Source organism: Fukomys damarensis, unplaced genomic scaffold (genome assembly GCF_012274545.1).
Source record: "Fukomys damarensis isolate Sample0158 unplaced genomic scaffold, DMR_v1.0_HiC HiC_scaffold_16, whole genome shotgun sequence".
In the NCBI taxonomy this organism is placed as follows: domain Eukaryota; kingdom Metazoa; phylum Chordata; class Mammalia; order Rodentia; family Bathyergidae; genus Fukomys; species Fukomys damarensis.
In genome coordinates, this window is record NW_022900928.1 from 12,602,077 (window position 1) to 12,616,910 (window position 14,834).

The 14,834-nt window shown below is 52.6% G+C and overlaps 1 protein-coding gene across 1 annotated transcript in view; it reads right to left on the reverse strand.

Moving 5' to 3' along the window:
* Otog (otogelin) overlaps nt 1–14,834 on the reverse strand; it is a 74,246-nt gene that overhangs the window by 17,087 nt on the left and 42,325 nt on the right. The window contains exons 32-39 of the mRNA XM_010615147.3: nt 14,160–14,327; nt 7,827–8,105; nt 5,913–6,030; nt 5,044–5,123; nt 2,866–4,604; nt 1,991–2,159; nt 1,597–1,742; nt 982–1,071 (exon numbers count right to left, since the gene is read on the reverse strand). Of these exons, the coding sequence (XP_010613449.1) occupies nt 982–1,071; nt 1,597–1,742; nt 1,991–2,159; nt 2,866–4,604; nt 5,044–5,123; nt 5,913–6,030; nt 7,827–8,105; nt 14,160–14,327 (2,789 nt within the window). The remainder of the gene's footprint in view (nt 1–981; nt 1,072–1,596; nt 1,743–1,990; nt 2,160–2,865; nt 4,605–5,043; nt 5,124–5,912; nt 6,031–7,826; nt 8,106–14,159; nt 14,328–14,834) is intronic.

The window sequence follows — 14,834 nt, forward strand, 5'->3', positions numbered from 1 at the left end:
TATATATGGTGACCCTCCCCTGTGTTTGGCATGACAGAACCGCCCTTTAATATGACTCTGGGTTATAGGCTGTAGGTCTTTGTTGAAATGTATAGAATTGTGGATTAAACAAGGGGCATCTACGTGTGTAAATTAGGCCTTCGTTTTTAAATGAAACATTTAATTTGGGGGGGAGGTTTGAGACAGGGTCTCACTATGTAGTAGAGACTGACCTGGAACTCACTATGTAGCCCAGGCTGGTCTCGAACTCATGGCGATCCTCCTGCCTCAGCCTCCCGAGTGCTGGGATTACATAGGCGTGTGCCACCACGCCCGGCTTTAAATGAAACATTTAAAAACTAAGGAATTAAACACAGAGAAATTTCTGTGTAAGTTTCCATCCTATGACAAACTGTCACCAGCCACTCCTGAGAACTCTGGTGTGATGACATTATGGTCAGAAATGAGGGCAGACTCCAGAAGGAAAGCTGCTGGTTTGGACTCCGAAACTGGGGAGAAGTCGTGACTTTGGGACCCGGGGAGGAGACAAATCTTTCTCTCTCACATGCCTGTTGGCGGTAGCAGAGGAGGCCTTGTGGGGAGGAAGTCTCTTTGACTGAGGTGACTTATGTAGGGGTCGCTTGCTTATACAGTCCCCTTCTTGAAAGGGGCCCTAGTAATGTGTTCATGTGGCCCCAGGTTGTTTTTCTAGTGGCAAAAATGAGATATTTCTAACAGCACTGATTTTAGACCACTGTCTCTTACCATATAGACTTAGTCTAGATCCCTCCCGGTACCATTCCTCTTCTGACAGTGGGGTGAGCACAAGCATTCTAATTAAAATAACGTCCAAACAAATCTTATTTTGCATTTTTAAAAAGAGAGTCTCCTTCCACCTCTGTCCCCAGTTATGACTAAGTCTTGAGCCCGCCCCCCAATATCCTGTCCCTCGGAGACTGCTGCCCTGCCCCGAAGGCCACCTCTCTGATGCAATGCACTCACCTTCCTGTTGAAGCGGTCGATGGTGACTTGATGGGCCAGATGAGTCACATTCAGTATCACTGGACAGAACGGGGGCCAGTTCAGGTGTCCCTGAAGAGAGAGCCCAACCTCAGAGACCCGTAGTCCCCCCCAGGTGAGCAAGTACAACAAGCGGGAGCTTTTCCAGTCTCCCTGATCTCGTGCAAGCCCAGCCAAAAAAGAAACAAAAAAAAAGCTTCCTCCTTCCACGGGGCTCTCAGGGGCATCCTAGTAGGAAGTGCCAGGCAGCTGATAGCCAGGATCACAGGCCTCAGCCTTGGAGTGGCTCCCCCAGCTCCATGGCACTTGCTCCATCCCACACGCTGTGAATTGTGCGGGGTCCAGGCCAAGCCAGGAGGTGGCGCTCTCTGCTCAACTCTTCCCTGTGATCCTCCAGGGAAGCTACCGCTTGGCCTAAGGCAGGTAGGCTGTGACCCTCCAGAAGATCAGGTGAGGTAAAGGGAGCTGGTGCTCTGAGGGCTTCCACATCTGTCCCCACTTCTGGCACCCCTCAAGACCCAGCTCACTGCCCAGTCTCCCCTCTAAGCCTAGTTCAATGCCCAGGTCCTGGCAGGGCAGGAAGTGAGGCACAGTCACCAGGTTGGCACTTTTGCAGTCCAGGACGTGGACGGTGATCATCCCATCTGGGCTCTGGCTGAGAATATAGATGGCCTCCTTGAACAGGGCTGCATGGCTCCCATCGAAGGTCACGAAGCTCAGGTCAGGGAAGACTGAACACCGGCCTGGGGACGAGAGCAGAGTACAAGGAGAAGAAAGATGCCTCCAAGGCCACCTAGGAAGATGGGGCCGGTGCCTGGGCCATTTCCTAAGTGATTCAGAGGTCCCTTGGATGAGGCACCTCACAACAGAGGGTCAGGGGTCCATGGGACTAGAGGTCTCCCGGGAGGGGGGTGTGGAGGAGCACAGATCAAGGGTAGAGGTCACGCTGGGGAAGGTGGGTGACAGGCGCACCAAGGCTCGCGTGACTCACAGGCACACTCCCAGAGAGGACAGCAGCGGTCCCCGCCCACCCGCACTGCAGGGCCCAGGACCCCACAGCGAGGGGGCCTAGCACCCTGAGGACAGTGCTGGGACTGGTTCACACGGACGAGCTGGCCTGCTATGCAGATGTGGCGGACACAGTCCTGCTCGGCGATGGGCTGGGGCACAGAGTAGAGGGACAGGTGAGTGTCTGCTCCAGCAGCTGCAGCCCCTTCCCCACCCCAGACTTGCTGGGACAGCGCAAGACCACTGGGGAATGATGCCTAGGAGGTGCACCCAGTATTACATTGGGGACCAAGGGACAGAAAGCCTGAGTCTTTTGCACTCTGCATAACTGCCTGGCCCATGCTAAGAGCTCCAGGCACATGGCATGCAGACACAGCAGCTCATACTCACAGACATCTACGTGTGCGCACACACACGCACGAGCGTGTACTCCCTCTTCACATGAGGATGTCTCGTAACACCATGCACAGCACACAGATACACAAGCACTCGCTTTGAGTCAAAGATGAGAACACAAAGCTAACATCCACATGGCTTCCACACAGGTACTCAGGCACAAGCATCCACGGGCACCCCACACCCTCACACCACGGGCGACGAACCAAGCCATCTAATCAGCATTCTGGGCCCAGATGGGAAGGACAGGGCCCGCTGTGGCTTCAAGGTCCCAGAGGAGAAGCAGGGGAGCGGGGCAGGGGCACAGACAGAGATTTCACTTTCATCTTGCAGCTGGGCTGCTTGTTAATGGACAGAGGGTGCAGTGGGCCCAGGAAGGTGAGCAAGTGACGTCCAACGGCACAGGGAGGGAGGTGTGGAGGGAGGGACTGCAGACAGGAACGGCCCCAACAGGTCACTCACAACACAGGTGGCAGATGTGTTGGCCTCAAGGGTGGTTGCCAAGGCCTCAGCTGAACCAGCTGCAATGCCATGCGCCGGGGCTGAACGCCCAGATTGCTCAGTGGTGGCCTCACCCAGGGGTACCGCTGGGAGCTGGGGTCCTGCGGAGGTTCCCTGGGCCTCTACCAGTGAGCTCTCCCAGGAGGCTGTCTTGGCTGAGACATGGCTAAGGGCATGGGACGTGGGCACCACTGGCACTGTGCCAGCCCATGGGCCTTTGACCTCAGTCACCAAGGGAGCAGTAGTGTGGACTATGGCTGTTGTCAGTCCAGCGGGCCCACCCTCGGCAGAGCCATAGACAGAAGTGGGCAGGGACACATGCTTGGACAGGATGGCCATTTTCTGTGGGGTGCTCTTTCGTGGGGCAATTGGCACAGTACGGGCTGCCCCTCCAGCCACAGCCACAACTCCAGAGGTTGGCAGTGTGGCTCCCAGAAATAGCCCTGGAGCTACACCTGTTGTCTGAGGGGCTGTGTGACTGGATGGGTGTTCTTGGGCTGCTGCAGCCAGGGTGACAGGCAGTGCGGGGCTGAGTGTCTGAGCAGGTACAGTCAAGGCCACCGCCAGAGATGCGGCCTGATGCTGATGTGCAGGGATGGTGACTGAGCCCTTGGGGCCAGGCGTGGCCACTGGGGCAGACGTGCCCACTTTGGCCAGGGGCAGGCTGGTGTCGGGAGGCAGGCCAGAGAGGATCTGGGCGGGCCGGCTTGACTCTGGAGACAGGAAGGCCGTGGCTTCCAGTCCCTGAGCAGCTGTGGGGAGGCTGGCAATAGCTGGGGTCTCTGGGGCCAGAGCTGGAGGCCCAGTGGAAGTGGTGCTGTGCCGGGCTGGGTGGGGCAGCACAGTGGGGACTGAGCTTGGATGTGGAGATGCTGGCAGGCCCAGGGGCTGGCCATGCCCAGGTTCACCCTTCCCTGTGGATGGCACCACTTCCATGCCCTGGGTGGCAAGGGGACTGAACGGACCCTGTTCTGCTGCTGTGCTAGCCACCATTGGGGCACTGCTGCTCTGGGCCAGGGTGGGCTGGGGGGTCCTCATCTTATGTGAGATCTCGGTTACGGGAGGTGTCAGCAGAGCCTTGGGGAAGGCTGAGGAGGAAGGGGGCCTGGAGGTCACCCCAGGGGGAGCCACAGGCCTGGAGGAGGGACCTGGTAGCATGGAAGGCTGCAGGGGTGTGGTCCTAAGAGGCAAGGAACTGTGACCTGGAACTGTGACGGCTTTGGTCATGAGTGGGAAGCGTGGTACAGGGGGTGACCGGGAGGAGACTGTGATGTTGGGGCTCCCTGCAGAGGTCACAGTCACCCTGGTTGTCTCCACAGCACCTGATGCCCTGCCAGATGTGGATGTCTGCAGGGATAGGGGGAGGGATGCGGATCCCAGGAGGTGGGAGGTGGCCAGGACACTGGCGGTCACGCCCTTACTGGCTGGGGCCTCTGTAGGGCGGACAGAGAAGTTAGAGGTAGTGAGCTCCAGTGGCTGCTGCAGGGCAGACTGGGTGGGGCCTGGGGACAGCACTGGCCCCTCCGTGGCTGCCATCAGGGGGTTCAGGGCCGCAGTGAGTGGGGTTGCTGGGGTGAGGGCTGGCCTGAGTGTGGGGGCCAGCTGTGGCCTCTTGTCACCAGGGGCGGGCAGCGCTTGTCCAGGAGGCAGGGTCTCATTACCAGAGGCCTCTGTGGGAACCCAAAGAGCTGGCTCCACACCTGGGACAGACAAGAGAAGAGGTTCAGGAGGTGAGGCACTGCTGCCCTGGGCCGTCTTGCCGGGGAGAGCTGAGGTGTGGGGCCAGAGGACGCGGAGAGGGCAGCTTCTGATTGCCAGGCAGCAGGCGCCTCATCCCCTGGCTGTGGATGATCTCAGAGACATCAGCAGGCATGGACTCTGCCCCTTCAGAGCTCCCTGCCCAGAGCCAAGAGACCCGAGGTCTGAGCCAGGCCCGCCCCACTCTGGGCCTCACCTCTCTCCCTGGGAAGCAGGCGAGGGGTCTGGATGGCTCCTCTGCCTGCTCTAAAGCATCCTCCTTCCTCAGGCCCATGCTGACCCCAGTGCTCAGGAACCAGAGGCTCCAGGCACGAGCGCCAAGTGAGGCCCTGGGGACTTAGAGGGAGCCTCAGGGAGGAAGGAGACGTTCGGGCCACTTACAGTCCTCCAAGTAGACACATCTCTGTGTGACTTCATCCAGGACCTTGGGGACGGGGCACACAGGGACACAGCCTTCTATCCTGAGAGTAGAGCAGGGAGCGGGTTATTGGTCTAGAATAAGGGGCTGGTCACCCCTTTCCACCGGCACAGAACACAGGTCTCAACCTTCTCTATGACATGTGTGTGCACATGCTACTCATGTACACACACACGTGAAGAGACATCCTCCATAGAGGCGCCACACACGTGCGTATTCCCAGATATGCACGCAGTGCACTTGTGCACACGCTTATCCCCTCCCCGGCTCAGAGGGAGACGTACATGAGCAAGACACGGCTATGCACACGCATGTGAGGTGCTCACACGTTGCCACCTAGCTCCCGATCACACAGCCTCATGTACACCCTCCACGCCTGCAGGATACCACAATACATACACATACATACATGCATTCATACACGTGATCCCACAAACATCAGTGTATGCACACTCACGCAGGCACACTGCTGTACACACCACCCATATACACGCAGCTCACACACATGCATACAGCCATGCATATTAATACATATAAACACGCACGAGGTTCAGCTATGTGTATGTCATGCACAAACAGATACACGCATACACATCATATGCCACACTCATGGATAAAGGCACAGTTAGCCTGCTCCACGTGTCCCCTACACATGAAGTGCTCATACACAGGGGAATCCGAGCACCCACGTGTACCTTAGCATGTGCTTACACTCATGCCCACAGACCACAAACAAGCCCATCCACATATGTGTATGCCTGCAAGTACATGTATGCTCACGCACACTGGAGCACACATCTTGACTCCACACCCACAGTCGCTCTCCCCTCACCTGGGCACATCCTGGCATCTGGCTGCCCCTGGGTCCCGGCAGGTTTGGAAGCAGGGGCTGGCACAGGCATCATAGCGCCATTCACAGATGGGGTAGGCAGCACCCAAGGGCTCGGCATCTAGAAAGGATGACCACCCCAGAGTCTGGACCAAGTGAGACCAGGCACTGGCTCTGGGTCAGATGCCAGAGCACAGAGGTGCCAGAGCACTCGGCCCCTGCCCTCCTTGCCCAAGAGGAGACAAGAGGAGTGAAGGAGAGAGCAAAGGGCTGTCTCCATGGTGACGGGTTGGTGCTGTGGGGCCTAGGGATGGAGTGCCGCAAACCTGGTGTAGGGCGGAGCCTGGGGCTTCGGGGGTGGATAAAGCGGACACTCGGGCCCCTGATCTTCGCCAAGGCTGCCCCATCACCCTTCCCTCTGGGACCTTGGTGCCAGGCTTGCCCTGAATCACCTTCCCTTGCCCTGTCTCTGGCAGGGCCACCGGCAACTGCCGTTGCATCAGAGAAGCTCTCCCTTGAGGGGTGAGGTGGGTGCTGGGGTCTTCTCCCAGCTGAGCCCAAGGCCTTCCTGGGCATCTGGTCCTTGAGCTGCTCTCTCTCAATACTGCCTGTTCCCAAGGGGCCTCTCGGAAGGGGCCCCAAGGGCCTGAATGCATGTGGGTGAGAACTGTCCTCGTGCCCCTGGAGCTGGGCCAATGCTAATGACCATGATGGCAGCCGACTCTGAAACAGCACTGAGTGCTACGCAAAAGAGTTCGAGTGTGTTTATTCTTTAGTCCTCCCAGTCATCCTAACTGAAGAAGCCACTGTTATTATTCCCAGTTTAATGAGTAAACTGAGGTACAGATGCTGGAGGGAAAATAAACTTTCCAAGGGAGATGTTCTCAAAAGATGCCCTGTGGCCAGGGCCTTGATAAATGAAGGAAGTCTGTGGCCTACATGGGAGGGGATTTGGAGGTGGGCAAAGGAGCAGTCTCTGAACCCACAGGCTCTCGGGGAGGTGTGGGCAGGCTCCGTGAAGCCTGGAGCGAGCAGCTCCCCACTGGCAGCCCCTCCTAATACCCTGAGCTGCACACTGTGCCTGGAGAGGAAACAGAACCGGTATCTGGGGCGCACCCGCTACGTGTCAGCCCCAGAGCGACACCCACAAGGGCCAGTCAACCTCACCAGGTCCTTGTGAGGATTTTATAGGTAACGTCACAGAAGGGCGACATGGAGGACCCCCTCCAAGTGCCGGGGACAGGCTAGGCTTCCCCCAGGGCTGTCCAGCTGCAGAGCATGAGTTCTTTCCACCGTGCCCCAGTGTCTCAGCGAGTTCTGATGTCACAGCTGAGGATGACTGTGCTGGTGGGTGTCACTGGAATACTGACACACAAAGCTGGACGTAAGCATGGTTCTTCTGGGTTAGGCAGAGGTGAACATTTTAGGGCCAGGGGCTGAGTGAACTTTGGCCTTGATCAGAAAGAGCAGGGAGCTGCCCCACCACTGCCCAGGGGCTGGGCCCCTTGGGGCGAGAGGGAGGCTCCTGGCTGCTCAGCTGGCCCCCATGAACCATCCCTCATGGGCAGACATCCCAAGAAACCTGAGCCGCCGGCTCCGAGCTGCCATCAGGGTCACTTCTCCCCTCGCTTCCACAAAGGCCATGTATTTTTAGCCCATGTAATTGGCCTGGGGCAGTAGGCAGGACATAGGAAATCGGCGGGGCCCCGGGCTACACTGCCCACAGCTTCCTAGGCCACTGACCTGGAGAACAGGCCACCTCTCATCCTAGAACGGCCCCCTTGTGGCCTCCTTGTGCCAGGGGGATGACTCTATCACTTGAGGTGACTGGAAGGGGGCAATGGAGAGAGGGCAGGAAGAGTGGTTGAATGGGTGCACAGTGCTGAGGACAAAGGAGCGTGGCGGGTGGGCACCTACCCAAAAGGCGGAAGAGTGTGCCCCGGCGGAACGCTTCCATGTTCTCATAGCGCCGCAAGGCCAGCACAGAGCCTGACACGTAGAGGAAGAAGCCAGGTTTTGCCAGGCACTCCAGGGCCACCAGGCCCTCCCGCCATGTCCCCTGGTGCAGCGAGAAGGAGGCATGGTGGTGGAAAGCTTCGCCGCCCTGCCACTTAGCCAGCTCCACAGACTGGTTGGCCGTGACGTGGAGGAAGAAATTGGGTCTGTCCGCTGCCTCCAGGGAAACCACATCCGGGTCTGCACAGAGCCACATGGGTAAGGTCAACACAGAGAGGGGTCCGGCATTCTCAGTAACTCAAGGTGATGCCCCCGTGGACAATCTGGGCCCCTCTCCTCCTGCCTGCTGCCCTACCTTCTGTCCACACCATCTCTATCTGGGGGACATGAAGGGTTACAGAAGCCTCCATCTGCTTAGCCTCAGAATGTGGCCAAACAATCTGCTTCTCTCCTGCTTTACCTCTCCCAGCCCCCTTTCCCCTCCTTCCTTCCCTCTTCCTTTTGCAAACACTCCTGAGAACACTCTGTGTGCCAGGCATTATTCGAAGTGCCCAAGACTCAGCAGCAAAGAGACAGAAATGGCTACCCTGAAGGAGCCGCATGCTTTTGGACATATGGGACAAGCTGGGGCTTAGTGATTTGCCGGGTTTCAGTGTCCTCAGCTTGGTCCTGCTACTCCTACAATCCCAGAGGGTCAGGGCTGGCAGCCCCTTGTCCAAGCCCAGCTGGCAAAAGGGTCCCAGAGAGAAAGTTTGGCCAGAGGCCTGAAGCCTGCGTTCAGTTTCCTGGCTCTGGAGTGCCAATTTCTAGGGCACCAGTGTGGCTGCCAGGGGACAATCCCCGGCCCTCCCCACAGGGTCCTACGGATTCCCAGAGCCCCAGGTCCAAGCAGGTATGTGGAATGTCCCTGGATCTGAGTTCCAGGTCCCCACATGGGCTGTGCTGTGCGTAAGGGATTAACACCTAGGCTGTGGTAAGACGCAGGCAGAGAGGTATGTGTAGAAGGCCTGGTTCCAGCCTGATGCAACTTTACCCACCCCACCTGGCCCCCATGTCCCCTTACACCTCCCTAGGCCGCTGCAAGAAGACGTGCAGTAACTGCAGGAAGAGTCCATTAAGAACAACTGCTCTTCATAATGGTTTATTAGGCTAAGAAAGCCTTTTCCTGCCTGCTGTTAAATTCCTTCAGGATCAGGAACAAGTCTACTGTCATCACTCTTACTCAGTATAGAATTCAGTGTAGTTCTTGAAATTTTAGCTACAGTCATTAGGTAAGAGAACAAAAGTGATTCAAATAGGAAAAAAAGCCATCAAACTATCCTCGTTTGCACATGGTATGATGCTACACTTAGAAGATCCTAAACACTCTCGGAGCTGATAATTTAATTCAGCAATGTAACAGGAATAAAATCAACATTAAAAATTAATAGCTTTTCTGTACACTGATAATGGACTGGTTGAGAAAGAAATCAGGAAAACAATTCTATTCACAGTAGCTTCAAATAAAATAAAATGCCTAGGGATCAATCTTAGTAAGAAGGCAAAAGACCTCCTCTACACTGAAAACTTCAGTACACTGAAGAAAGAAATTGAAAACAAACAAACAAATAAAACACCATAAGATGGAAGGACACCCATGTTCATGGACTGGAATTAGCATTGTCAAGATGGCCATATTATCAAAAGCAATCTACAGATTCAATGCAATTCCATCAAAATATCAATGACATTCTTCACAGAACTAGAAAAACTGATCCTTACAAATATATGGAAATTTAAAAGGCCCAGAACAGCCAAAGCAATCCAAACAAAAAACAGCAATGCTGGAGGTTCACAATGCCTGACTTTAAATTACCCTATAAAAGCGATAGCAACCAAAAGAGCATGGCACTGGCACAAAAATAGACTCACATACAAATGGAACAGAACACAGGACACAGAGACCAACCCACGCAAATACAGCTATCTGATTCTGGACAAAGGAGCCATAAATATATGTTGGCAAAAACAACTGCCTCTTTAACAAATGGTGCTGGGGAAACTGGATATAATATTGTGGAATACTGAAACTAGATCTCTATCTCTCACAAAAATCAATTCAAAATGGATCAAATTCTTAGATATAAGACTCCAAAAGCCTGAAACTTTCAAAAGAAACATGGGAAACACTTGAAGCCATAGGCTCAAAGAGTTCCTAACAGGACTCCAATAGCACAGAATCAATACATGAAATTATATCAAATTAAAAAGTTTCTTCATAGCAAAAGAAACAATTAACAGAATAAAGATACATCCTACAGAATGAGAGAAAATGTTTACCAGCTACTCTGGCAACAGAGAATTGATATCTAGAATATATAAAGAACACAAAAAATAACACGCACTCACAAAAATCAAATAATCTAAACAAACTATGCTATAAAGCCACTGTGATGAAAACAGCATGGTACTGAAAAAGAAACAGACGTGAGGATCAGTGGACTAGATTGGAAGACACAAAAACATCTCCAGATGTACTCAGCTGCCTCATCTTTGACAAAGGAGCTGACCATCCCCACTGAAGGAAAGATAGCCTCTTTAATAAATGGTGTTGGAAAGACTGGATCTCAACCTGCCAGAGATTAAAACTAGGCCCTTATCTCTCACCATGAACTAAATTAAAATCCAAGTGGATTAAAGATCTAAATATTCAAACAGAAACACTAAACTTGCTGGAAGATAACTTAGGCAGAACTCTGGAAGACATTGGCATAGGAAAAGACTATGAACAAATCCTCAGTAACACGGGAACTAACAGAAAGAATCAACAACTGGGATCTCATCTTATTAAAAAGCTTCTGCACTGCAAAAGAAACCATCAACAGAACTAAGACACAACTTACAATGTGGGAAAAAATTTTTACCAGCTGCTCCTCAGACAAAGGACTCTTATTTAGAATATATAAAGAACTCAAAACAATCAGCCCCCCCAATATAAAGACCCAATTCAAAAATGGGCATCTGAAATGAACAGACATTTCTCAGACCAAGAAGTAAAAGCAGCAAGTAAATATATGAAAAAATGTTCCACATCACTGGTCCCTCGAGAGATGCAGATGAAAACAACACTGAGAGAAAACAACACCTCACCCCACAAAGAATGGCTGCAATCAAGAAATCAACCAATAACAAATGTTGGCGGGGTTGTGGGGAGAAAGGAACCCTTCTCCATTTTTGGTGGGAGTGCAGACTGGTGCAACCACTATGGAAATCAATATGGAGATACCTCAAAGAGCTTGGACTGGAGGTTCCATTTGACCCAGCCATCCCTCTGCTGGGTATCTTTCCAAAAGAATTAAATGAATCATATCACAGTGACATATGTGCACCTATGTTTATAGTGGCACAGTTTGTAATAGCTAAAACTTGGAAACAGTCCATTTGCCCATCAGGTGGAGACTGGATAAAGAAGATGTGGTTTTTCTATAAAATGGAATACTACTCAGCCATAAAGAATGAGAAATTAGAGTCATTCATAGGAAAATGGATAAATATTGAGGATATACTCTTAAGTGAAATAAATAAGTCACACAGGTGTAAATACCGAATCGTTTCTCTAGTGTGAAAAACTATAATAGTACACAAGATCCTAATGGGATAATTAACAATGTGAAATAGGAAGAAAAGGGCTAAAGGTGTAAGGAAAGTGGGATGGGTAGGGGAAAGGGAATAAGGGAAAAGAAAAAATATGAGAAAATGAAAAAATGGAAATAAAGTGTCTGTAAATGGGAAGGGTAGAAGGGGGTGAAGGGAGGGCAGGGACAAGGGGGAAAAAAATGAGAACCAAGACCTGTCATGTAACAGTACAAGATCCCAGTAATCAATGTAACTGTATTGTATACCTAGAATGTACCAATAAACTCAATAAAAAGAAAAAAAAATAATCTAAACAATAAATGGGCAAATGAACTGAACAGACTCTTCTTAAAAGAAGTACAAATGCCCAATAATTATATAAAAATTTCAACATTTTTAGCCATTAGTGAATCAAAACTACTTCAAGATTCCATCTTGTTCCAATCAGAATGGCTATCATCAAGAATACAAAAATAAGCAAGTAAATAAATCCTACCATAGGACTCTACTATACATTGCTTTGGTATATTCCTAAAGCATTAAAGTTAACATATTCTGGGGATTCCTGCATACCCGTGTTTATTGTGGCACAATTCACAATAGCCAAGGTATGGAACCAGCGTAGGGGCCCATCAATAGCAGAATGGATAAACAGAATGTGGTACATTTACAAAATGGAGTTTTATTCAGCTGTAAGGGAGAATGAAATTGGGTCATTTGCAGGAAAGTGGATGGGTCTGGATACCACTGCGTTAAACAAAATAAGACAGACTCAGAAAGACAAATACCACATGCTCTCCCTAATATGTGGAATCTAAAAAGGATGACAAGAAAGTAGAAGGGAGACTATTATAAGACAAGAAGAAGGAAATAAAAAGGAGGGGAAGGGGACAGAAGGGCAGAGAAGGGGGCATAGATATGAACAAAATATATTATATGCACTGAACCCCCTCGTGTAAAACTAGAGGGGAGGGTGGGGCAAGGAACGACGGAGGCATCGAATGACCTCAGTATGTGATGTATGTGCATGAATCTGCCAATATGAAACCTAGTGATCTGAATAATTAATTTTTAAAAGAGTGAATAAAATTACTATGGGAACCCAATAAAGGGAAGACTTCATTCATTCAGCTGCAGATACATACTGAGTGCCAGGCACTGTCCTCAGGACGGGGACTCAGCAAGAGACAAAATGAGAGGAGTCCCGGTGCTCTTGGAGCTCACACGCAGCGGAAGAGGGCAATGTAATGAACAGGTAAATGTGGGGCCCAATGACCTGGCTGACAATGGCCAAGGGGGCAGGAATATGGCCTGAAAAGCAAAGGCCAGGGCCCAGGATCTTAACCACCACACAGTGGGCTCAGGGTGGCACCTAGCCCAGGGCTGAGCACTTGAACAGGCCGCAAGACCTCGGGCAAGTCACCTCCTCTCTAAACCTTAGCTTTGAGGTTGGCCCAGACCATGGCTTCACAATCATTTTCCTGAAGTCCTCTTTACAGGGCCCTTAACCCATACCTTAAGGTGCAAAGGCTTGTTTTAACTTGAAAACCTTGCCTTCTCTAAAATACACTTCTTTCTTAACCCCTCTGCTCGAGAGCAGCATGGCACAGCAGCTTGGAAAACAGACACTGGAGCCCAAGGCTGGCTCCTGTCAGTGCTCAGGAGCCCAGTTCCCTCGGGTGAATACCTAACCTCTCCAGCCTCTGCCCTCTCACCTATAAACCGGGGAGCCAGCACTGCAGGGAAGCCAGCCCCTCTACACACACCTTACTTCCTGTACTAAAACAGTGATCGGAGAACAGAGATCGCCCACTAAGCAGAGGGCCCAGCCTCTGAAGGGTGGGGAGACCCCATTCCTTCCTTATCAGGACCACATGGATCTGGGGAGGTGAGCCTGGGGCACCCAGCTCCTCTCTACTAGGCCTCCTGGTGCAGCTGTGCGAATCCGCCTTGTATTCCTACTGCACCGGGGCTTACACGACCACCAGCGTTACCCACGGCCTAGGCTGGGCATGAGCCACAGTGTACCCCTAGCCCCTTACAGCCTTTCCATGGTACGTCTTGACCCTTAAGCTAAGCTCCCAAGTCCCTCCTCAAATCTTTGCCCCTGGAGAGGATGCCACTTATTCCAGGAAGCCACTTCTGTCTTCCCAAGACTGAGCCAGGGGCCCCTCTCAATGCCCCCTTGGGTGTTGCGACTGCCCCAGCCATGGGACCCATGAGACTGTGTCCCTCACAGCCTCAATCACTTGTGCCTAGCCATGTGCCTGGTAAGAAGATATGGTTCGGTGAAAGACACAAAGGCGAGGAGAGAGGCTTGGTGGGTTGGACAAGGAGGAAAGAGGGAAGAGAAGAGAATGAAGGAGGAGGAAGAAGAGGAGGAGCTGGCCCTAGGCTTTTCTGAACCACCGCTTGCATAAAGTGAGGTGCTAAGGACCATTTGGGCTTCGGCCTCCCTAATATTTTTTGAAAAGATGAAAAAGATCCCCCTGCTTTTTTTCCATAGAGCCTAAGAAACTGACCCAGAAGCCCAGTCTGAACCAGGAGAGGAGCAGCTGTTGAGTCCTCATCCCTCCAGCCACGCAGTTGGCTCAGGGCTTTGGCACCCTCCCCTCGCCAGCACCTGCCTCCTTCCCCAAAGGGCTTGAGTGGGGCTGGCGCTGGGGCGGGAGCGCTTACCGTGGGCCACGGCCTTGTACAGAGCAGCTGTCAGCAGGAAGCTCACGATGTCCCCTGGCGCCACCTCCTCTGCCTTAACTAGGGCTATGTCACCGCCCACAGCCTTCACGGACACCAGGGCCCCGCCGGCTGCCACACTGGACAGCTGGTAGGGGCCTTTACCTAGTGCTGGAGGGAAGAGCCCAGTCAGAAGCCTCATCTCCCATCACACCCTTCCGGTCCTGTCGGACAGAGGCGGAAAGACGCAAAGTCGGGGCTTGGGGGATTTCCTATCCAGGCCGCAGGGACCTTAGGTCCAAGAGAAGGAAGGGAAGCTCCAGGCTGTCGGTACCATGTCGCAGTCATTTCATCGGGAGTCTGGGAAGAAGGCCACCTCTGGGGACATTCGGGCCCCCAAACGTGTCTCTGTGCCCATCTAATGCCTGACATGTGACCATTACAGCCACTGCTTTACTCAGAGGCTCCTCTGGGAGGTGACAGCACACCTGGCCTCTGCCCACCCATGGCCTGAGGGATGGAGGCCGGAGACTCAGGCTTAGTGTCCATGCTTAGCTATTTATTTTCAGCATGTGTCATTTTCAAGTCTAGGGGGTTCCTGGATGGGTGTGAGCTGGAGTGGGTCAGGGGATCCCCAACCAACCGCCTTCCAGCCTCTGCTGTGCCCCTGCCTTCCAG